At 44.8% G+C, this 9487-nt stretch overlaps 1 protein-coding gene across 1 annotated transcript; it reads right to left on the reverse strand.

Moving 5' to 3' along the window:
- Positions 1–351: 351 nt before the first annotated feature.
- On the reverse strand, positions 352–6294 carry tti2 (TELO2 interacting protein 2). Its single transcript, XM_043681347.2, has 8 exons — positions 6280–6294; positions 4115–4849; positions 3555–3741; positions 2702–2794; positions 1889–2070; positions 1144–1287; positions 883–1045; positions 352–492 (listed from the first exon to the last, which is right to left on the reverse strand). The coding sequence occupies exons 2-8, from the start codon at positions 4798–4800 to the stop codon at positions 412–414; spliced, it is 1536 nt and encodes a 511-aa protein (XP_043537282.1). The 5' UTR covers positions 4801–4849; positions 6280–6294; the 3' UTR covers positions 352–411.
- Positions 6295–9487: the final 3193 nt, after the last annotated feature.

Genomic DNA, 9487 nt, shown 5'->3' on the forward strand with positions numbered 1-9487 from the left:
TTACATCAGCTTCAGAGTACGGAAGGGGATTGCCATTGAACACATCACTGTAAGGTTGCAGTTGTTCATTAGTCAGTGTGGAGAGCAAGGTTGAGACTTCAAGTGACAGGCCACTGGAGTACATTGTTGCCAGCTTTGTGCTGTTCTCTTAAATGGCACGATTCACAATGTGCTGGCATCGAACCAAGTCTGGCCCCAATCTGGCACCAACACATTTGAGCTTGAGCAGTAATGAATAAACATGTTAATGTGGCTGTAGTGACTTGGTAGATTATTCCCCATGCCCGGATCCAGTTTGCATTGTTTATCCTGAATAGCTGCATTTGCAATGAGGGTAGACACAAAGACTGGTGATGTTTTCTGCTTTTGTTTATTAAGGTTTTATACATTTACTGTTCTGGTGGTGACTTATTACACATCTTGCTGCACCCTTTGCAGGCAGTCCAGTACTGTTGCATTCTCACAGCTCTGGCGCACTCCTTCCAGGAGAACCTAAAAGAGCAAAAACAGATTAAACCACCCCCTGCTGCAGTGAGTGTGTTGGCTGATTTAGGTCAGTGCATTTCCAAAGCAATGTTCCCACAAGTGGTACAATGTTTCAATATTCAAAATTCTTTGCTAAACAAACCACAATAAATAGTGGACATTCTGTTCAAATAAAATGTGTACATTTTGAATTTCATTGATGGATGAACAGGAGTTAGTTCAAGTTCAATTTGTCAGTCTGTAGGCCATGTTGGATGAGATAATGGTTAATCTGTGTTTTGGCTTTAACTGAGGGAGCTTCTCTGAAAATGAGCTTGTTTCTCTTCCCTAACGTTTGCAATTTTCCCCCACGCCTACCCTACCCCCACCACAAGAGATCACCAGAAATTAACTTACTGTTACTTTGCGTTCGCAGCAGCGATTAAGTAGGATCAGGCAGTGGGTGGCATCTTGTAACAGCTCTTCCTTCACACGTGGTGGTGTTGGACCTTGGTCAGTAGCCATATCATATATGAATTTCAGTAAAGACTTGAGCAAAACCTCCAGCCTCATGGACATTCTGTTTCAAAAACAAAAAAAAAGAATGTTTACGGTTGAGGTTTAACTGGCTGAATAAGGCATGAAAATCTCAAATGTTCATTTTGGTTTTGCTGGTACCTGGGCCAGGCCTGTTGAATCATACTCTGGAATGCTTGGAGAACACAGAGCCTGGCCGCTTCTTCTGGTCCATCATACACCTCCAGGTATCCCAGAATCACTCTCTGCAAACGCTTCAAGTGGCGAACGACCATAATGCCCAACCTGGCAACATAGACAGAGTGCTGAGTGACCAGTATTCTGGATGTTGGAGGACAAGTGGACGTGAAAGACACAACCTTAACTTCACTGTTCAGAGAGATTGAGGAAGAGAGGTCAGCATTTTTCGTGTCTGCTGTCCTTGTTTTCCTGCCCTCCTTCAGAATGACTAACTTGTCGGTTCGGCCACAGTTCAGTCAGCATAAGAATGTATAATAAGTGGTGAAAGATCAGCACAGTCAGCTGTTATTATTCTGTTCCTATTCTGTCCTCATCTAACATGTTGGAACACATTTTTGCAACCAGATTACTTGGTGATACGCAGGAACCCTGTCCAATTTCCACCCACCCTAGCCTTATCTTGAGGACACCCAGAGACTAATTGCAGTGAGCTATTCACCTGACCTTGAACAATCAAATGGTCGGCCCCTGGCTCTCTCTGATTCCATTTCATGACTGGGCTGTGCTCAGAACCACTGAGGAATAGAGAGAGACTGTGTGAGACACATGGGGAATGTGGCAGGAATGTACTGCTTCCCTCAACGGGCACCACACGAACCAGCATGATCGAACAGTGATCTTGTCAATAAAATACAGTAGTTCTCACCTCTCCGTGAAAATGGGCAGATGTTGGGCATACACTCGACGTAGAGGGATCTTGTCTTCAACCTCCATGTGGGTAAGAATGAGGCAGAACACTTTGTCATAGCGATTGGCTCTCTGCTGCCCACGAATGACATGTGATTTCTCAAGAAGTGGAAGGAGGTCAAGTAAGCAGGACAGCACATTCTGAAACAGACAAGGAACCAGTTATGGGTCAGTCACACTGCCATTTGTCGTGCAGGTCCAAAATTGTACAGATGTCTAAAACCAAAACTAAGAACTTTTTGGCAGATCAGGCAGCATCCACAAAGACCTAAGGCATAACTCAGACTGATGACCTTCAGTCAGAACTGGTCCCATGTGTGATACTGGAATTATGTCCACTGGAATTATGTCTACTGAAATAGAAAAGTAAACACTGCCACTCAGATTAAAGTACAGTTTAGAAGTTAATTGCTGAAGCAGGCCTTGAACTGACAGGTGAAGAGATGACCAGTCGTGGCTTGGTAATTCCAGTCAAAGGTGAAGGAAGCAATGTCAGCCTTCCCAAACTCATGGTCTAATGGAAATTGGATTAAGTGTGTACCAAGAACAGAACCATTAATATGGAGTGATAAAACATTTCAGTCTTTCCACAATCTGTGTGGTCACATACAGTTCATTAGCTGCACAACTAATCTATCACTCTTCCGTTTCTGTTCTGTACAAATAAACAGACACTTGATAAGATTTGAAGGCTGGGTGCCTGTAACTACTGGCCCAGGGATTAAGGTGGCATGTTCAGATAAATGGAGATAAGGTGAGGATACACACTTACCTGGATGAGCGAAGCCTCAGGAGTATACAAGTGATTGTAGAGAGCGTGGTATACCACCTGCGCCCGGTTATACTGCAGGAGCTCTGCAGCAGGCTGAAACGCAAAGCAGAAAGCTGTCAACACAGGGATACTTGCAATCTCTTCCTGTCCACGAGACCAACAGAACAGTCAGGGTTCAGGAACAGGAGGATGACTGAGTCAAAAAAAGTACTTGTTACGAACACCAACCGCCCCATGATTGTCCTCCACACCTTCACTCTCCCACAGGAAAGACAATGGTCTCCTGAGCTCACTGTTAGAATCCATTGGAACAATTCCCTGTCCCAAACCCTAACATGACATGTGCACACAACGCACTACTGTTGTAATAGGTTGTTTGTGCTGCACTGCAGGAGTGGAAAGAACATCCCTTCAGTTGAGAAAGGAAAGAACTAATGTATACAGCATCTTAAACATATGAAGGTGTTTTACATTCACTTAATTATTTCTGATGTGTTGTTGCTGTTCTGCACTGAATGCAACAGATTATTTTCAAACAGCAAGCTCCCATAAATACTAAACTCGACAAACGATAGCTGGGATATGGGACAATCCCTATTCTTTGTCCTGTACCTTTAAATCTTCCACCTCCATGGAAAGCTTTGGAATGGGCAAACATGAAACTGTGTTTAACATCTGATCTTATAGTCAGCAGCTCCGACAGTGTGGGGCTCTCGGTCCTGCGCTAAGTCAGCCTTGTTTTGCATTTGGTCAGAAACACCTCCAGCAGAATTTCTTCTCTGCAATTTGTCATGCACAGGCCTCCACTAGATCCATCCCACTCCACACTTCCCAATCTCCAGCCTCCACGTACCACATTGTCAATGATGTGCTGGAGGCACCTCACGCCCAGTATCTTATTTTCTGTCCTGTAGTCATCAGAGAAGAGGAGGGATGGGGGCAGCACTACATCCAGGTGCTCAGCCAGCCATGGCCTCCTCACCTTCTGCAGGAGCCACCGAAATACATGTTTTGTGGCTGGATTTGACTTCCAGGTGTTTCTGTAGAAATTTACACACAAATCAGTTAGTGGTATTCTGTTCAAAATTGGGAGCAAAAAAAAATTACAAGTTGTGTAGTGACTCGTCACATCCAGTTTTGAGAAAGCATGCTTACTGGAGGATAGGGACACAGACTGCATTTTTTCTTCCTGGAGCAGGAGATGGATGCTCAGTAAGTTCCAGCTGGAGCACCAGCACAGATACTCAACAAAGCTCAGCACAATCACACAGTGTAGAAGTCACCTGCAGTGGGATGAATTGCCCATTCATTGACCTTTCCCCACCCCTCTGACAAACAAAGTGAATTACATGGTCCATCAAAGAGTAGAGACCATCTGGCGAAACAGGCAGCAGTGCCAACAAACAGACTCACTTGTTCATATGTGGTTTCATCAGGTGCAGCACAGCTCCCAGAGCTCCCCTGCCTTCCTCCTCTGCACCACACAGGAGTTCTATGACAGTCTTGCACCCCACAGCGTGCACTGCAGCTGCCAACAGCTCGTCTGCAGCCAGCCGAGATGCTGCATTGGTCCACGGCTTCTCTTCGCAGTGTGTAGCACAAAAAATAACCAGATGTGGCAAAATGGCTCTCAGAACAGAGTCTGGCAAAACTGTTGTGACGTGAGGCGTCATTTGCTCTGGCCTTGCCTGCAGTTTCCAGAGGAGAGCTTTCAAGGTTTGGGCCACGTTGCAGGCTCTCTCAGGTGTCAGGTTATATGCATCGTCAGGTAATTCGCCACTATCGGTCTCACATCTGGGCAATCCTGAGTACTCTATCAGGGCAGCTGTGAAATTGACATAGATTTGAACAATGTCTGACATGTCATTCTGGAAGCAGTCAAGAAGCCAGGCAGGGTCAGCCTGTAGAAACAATTCTCTTGCATCATCCAAAACTGATCCTTTGTGTCTTATCAGTTTCTCATTTGACAAGTCCCCTAAAATTTTCCTGAGAACATGCTCGACTGCTGGGACTTGTATTCTTTGATGAGAATCCTCTTCCACAGTCCTGCTTTTGCCTGCGAGGCGCAATTTCTGAATAATTTCTGAAGGATCTTCCATGGTATTTTTTTCTTTGGCTTGGTCCACTATCAGAAATTCATACTTTAATCTGGGAAAAAGAAGGCATTCTTTTTGACCAAAGGCAACATTAGTCATCCAAGAGCACATGTACCAGGCAAGAAATACCCAAGCAAACTGAGCTGCTAAACATTTCTGTTTGCAGATTATTACTCATTATCAATGACTGAGCGGGTTCTCAATCTGCTTTGAGAATCTTCAAACAGAAACCACCTGATTTATTTTGCTATTGATTTTGCATAATTTTTAAAATTCGTTCACAAGCTAGCTCAGCCAGCACTTATTGCCCAACCTCAATTACCAGAAGGCGGTTAAAAGTCAACCACACTGGAGCCATACCAGGTAATGATGCATGACAGTGACAGCAACCTAGATTTGTAACTGAAACCCTCATGTAATAAAGTATGAGTGAGATGTTTTAAAATTTGAAGAACACGCTTATCAGAGTGCAGTAATCTGCGTATCTGATCCGATTCCTTTGCATGACCATGTTCTGCGAAGGGATACCAAGAACATTACATTAACAATCACACAGCACCAGGTTATAGACCAACAGGTTTATTTGAAAGTACAAGCTTTCAGAGTGCTGCTCCCTCTTCAGGAGCTACCAGATAAACCTGTTGGGACGATAACCTGGCATTGTGTGACTTTTAACTTTGTCCATCCAGTCCAACACTGGCACCTCCACATCAAGATCATTACGCATGAGACCATCACAGTTCACCAATCCAATGGCCTGTCCTGGGGGTGCATCCCAAATTCAGTGATTTCCCAGAAGTTGCTTTTTTTTTACACAACCCCCGACTGATCCACCACCCTCCTCGAATAACAGGATCACCGCGGGAAGTTTTACTTCCCAGCCACCCCTCAGCTCACGTTCCAATAAACACCTCTAGTTCGCCCACACAGTGGGCCGAAAACTAATTTTATTTGGGGTGGGGGGGGGGAAGGGAACGAAGATGGAGAGTTGCTTGTGTGGGAAATGATCCACTCAGGCAAAAATAAATGAAATGCAGGGAACGGAGTGGGGCAGCAGCCTCAGCCAGCAATCCGTGAGGAGGGGAAGGCTCTCTGTCTCTGTGGGATCAGTGCAGGGCTGTTGTACATTGGAGCAGTTTGGATGGCCCCGGCCCCAGCCCCAGCATTGGGGGGGGGGGGGGGGGGGTTGACGGTTAAATCACATTCTCTACAATCAAATCCCTTTTCCTGTTGTCCATCTTCAGCGAGGGTTGGAGAAAGCTCTGGTTTTTTTTTCACCAGCTCCTCCTGGTCGGGCCAAAGGGCAGAGAGTCTGGATCAAAGGGAAGGAGCCAAGGCCCAGACACAGAGACAGAGAGTGAAGGCCCTGGGGCCCAGCTCCCGAAGGCCGCCCCCCTCCTCCTCCTCCTCCCCCTCCTCCTCCTCCTCCCCCTCCTCCTCCTCCTCCCCCTCCTCCTCCTCCTCCTCGCTACTGGCGCTGACCTTCCTGTCGGCCCAGCCCGTTTCCGGTCAGAAACTCCCCGCCTCCCTCCATCCAAAAGGGGAGTTTCTTGCCGTGTGCAACCGACGGAGAGGGAAAAAAAACATCACCCACCGCTCTTTCCACACGGAGTGGATAGGCCGCGGACCGCGTCACAGCACTGGTCGTCACCGACTCTCCCACCCCCCTGGGAAACGCGAGCCCCGCACTTTAGTTCCGCCTCCACTCCCAGCCCCAGCTCAGTGGACCCAGCCCTCCTTTAAAATCCAAACACAAACCGGGCCTTGCGACCCCACCTGCGAAAGGCAACAAAAGGAATGGGTTAGAATTACAAAGGAAACTTACAAGTTTAAATTGATATGTTCTTTGTCAGGGAAGGGCTTTGGGGCAAAGCTGCATCCTCACTCCTGAAGATGCTCACTGCTGGCAGGTGGCAAAGCAAGTTGACAAACTGGTGCATTTGTAACCGTGTAAGAGAAACCAGCAGTCCAGTGCAATGACTACTTCCACAGCCTGCAGTCTGGGACTGACCTCTTCTGATTGCTCAGAGTCAAAATAATTTGAGTTGAACTCTTTCTCCCCAATGCGCACACACACACACACACTTGTGGTCAGTCAAAATTCTACATAAAATGAATTATAATATGATTTGTATTGTTTCAATAGTGAAATAATAATTGCAGAAAAATTCAGGAAGAGGATCTCAAATGCAGGAGAGAAGCTAAGGCTGGAATGAGGAAGGCCAAGTGGAAGCACAAGGAAAGGATGGCAGACTGTGCGAAACCAAACGGTGAAATATTCTTCAAATTTAGTAAAAGATTTGTGAAGGATGGAGTAATGTCAGAAGGAACAAGCAGGGTAACCTGTTCAATGAAACAAAGAGTACAGCATAGGTAACTAAATTAATTTATTTTATTCTGTCTTTAATAAATTAGAAAGTGGTGACAATGGCCCAGCTGAAAAAGTGGGTGTTGAGCAACAGAGTGATAGACAAAGAAGAGATACTAAAAAGATGAACAACACTCCAGGTAGCAAAGTTGCCAGGTCCTGATGGGTGTGACAAAACTGCTCCTTAACAAGGTTATGCTGTCCTTGGCTTTTTATTCACGGCAGTCGTAAAGGACACAGACTCCAAAAAGTCTGGGGTTGGAGGGTTTGAGGGCCAATTTGATAAAAGCTAACGGATACAGCCTCAGGAAGAAGGCTTTCAAGTTTTCATTGTGCAATGAAAGGGAATAGGTCAGTTCTCCCAGCTCAGCTTTTCTCTGGTTTGGTTTTCAGCAGTAATATGAAAAAGCGGCCAGATCCAAAGAAGCAGGTCCAGGCTGGTACGCTCTCTTTCTGTTTGATTTTACCTTGTGTTTGATTTTACCTTTTGTGCCAAGGGGTGTTCATGGGGATTGTTTCAAGTATTTGGAACAGCATCATTAAGTTGGGATGATCTGTTGGTTTTTTGGATAGGTTGTTATTCGGTATTCTGTTTTCTATTTGCTTGTGTTCCATTCAATAATCTTGTAAATAACTTCTGTTTTGTTTACAACTAAGTGGTTTGACTAGCTGATTTTTTCCTGGAATATCCACTTTACTCCTCCTTAAACAACTAGCAAAGTTATGGTCTGGGCTACTTTCTTGAAATGTTTTGAGGGGGTCTGGCCTGGTCCATTAGATGGGATGTATCTGAGATTGCTGAACAAAAAGGGAGCACATTGTAAAACTGTTAACAGAAATTTTCCAACCTTCTCTGAACACAGAAAAAGTTCCGGGGGAGTGGACGATTGTAATTGTGACACTATTGGTTGAGAAAAGTGCAATGGATAACCTAAGAAACTGCACATCTGTCAACTTGGAAACTGCAGATCTGTCAACTTGACTTTAATCGTAATAAAATTGATGGAGGCCATAATGCAGGATAAGATGAATACACACTGAGAGAAAAATAACATCATACCAGGCAATCAACTTGGTTTCTGGATTAGTGGTGCTGGAAGAGCACAGCAGTTGATGATGAAGGGCTTTTGCCCGAAACGTCGATATCGCTGCTCCTTGGATGCTGCCTGAACTGATGTGCTCTTCCAGCACCACTAATCCAGAATCTGGTTTCCAGCATCTGCACTCATTGTTTTTACCTACCTAATCAACTTGGTTTGTCAATGGCAAGTCATGTCTGACAAATTGAATTGAATTCTTTGACAGGGTGACACAAGCACTGGCTGAGGATGCTGGTGTCAATGTTGCACATTTCAACTTTCAGAAAGCATTTGATGCTGTGCTCCATGGCAGGTTGGTTCTCAAATTTGGGATTGATGGGTCCTTGGCAGCATGGACTAGAAGTTGGCTAAATGCTAGGTATAGATGGGTATTTCTCAGACTGGTGTTCCCCAGGGGCCCTTGGTTTTTCTGATTTATATAAACAATTGGGATTTGGATGTTGAGGGCAAGATGTCTAAACTTGCAGATGATATTAAGCGAGGGAGAACAATGGATTGTGAGGATGATGCTGAGTGATTTCAGAGGGACATTGGCAAGTTGGCCAAATAGGCAGAACACCTGACAGATTCCTTTTTAAGACAGAGAAATAAGCGGTAGTGCATTTTGGCAGAAACATGGAGACAAAGTACAGATTCAATGGTACAAAATGGTATAAGGAGAGTACAGAGCAGAGGAACGTCAAGGTTCAAGTGCATAATTCTCTGAAGGTGGCTAGGCAAGTTAAAGCAGTTGTTAAGAAGGCTGAGAAGACCCTGAGGTTGAAACATAGAGGCACAGAGAAAAAAGCAAGGAAGAGTATAAAAGCAATGAGATAATGCTGCACCTTCATAAGTCATTGGTCAAACCACATTAGGAGTTTTATGTTAAGTTCTTGGCTAATTATTTAGGGAAGGACATTAAAACTTTGAAGAGAGTACAAAGGAAATTTACTGGAATTATACCAGGAACGTAGGAGTTCAGATACAAGGAAAGATTAGAGAAATTGGGCTTCTTCTCTTTGGAGCAGGGAAGATTAAGAGGTGACTTTATTGAGGTGTTCAAAATTATGAACATTTTTGAAAGGGGAAGGAAGGATATTCTGTTTCACTGTGTCAAGAAGTAAGAGTCATAATTTCAAGATTGTCAGCAAGAAAGCTATGACCCAAATGAGAAGGTACTTCTTTACTCACAGAGTTGTTAGGGTTTGGAATGTGCAGCCTGGCAGAACGATGGAGGTGATTT

This window comes from Chiloscyllium plagiosum, unplaced genomic scaffold (assembly GCF_037043375.1).
Source record: "Chiloscyllium plagiosum isolate Xiang-an unplaced genomic scaffold, Cpla_swu_hap1 HiC_scaffold_48, whole genome shotgun sequence".
NCBI lineage: Eukaryota > Metazoa > Chordata > Chondrichthyes > Orectolobiformes > Hemiscylliidae > Chiloscyllium > Chiloscyllium plagiosum.

Coding starts and splice junctions, on each gene's coding strand:
- tti2 (XM_043681347.2), bottom strand. CDS start 4,800: ATGGAAGATCCTTCAGAAATTATTCAGAAATTGCGCCTCGCAGGCAAA. Junction 2,071..2,701: donor CTGAGGCTTCGCTCATCCAG/GTAAGTGTGTAT, acceptor TGTCTGTTTCAG/AATGTGCTGTCCTGCTTACT. Junction 1,046..1,143: donor ATTCAACAGGCCTGGCCCAG/GTACCAGCAAAA, acceptor TTTTTGAAACAG/AATGTCCATGAGGCTGGAGG.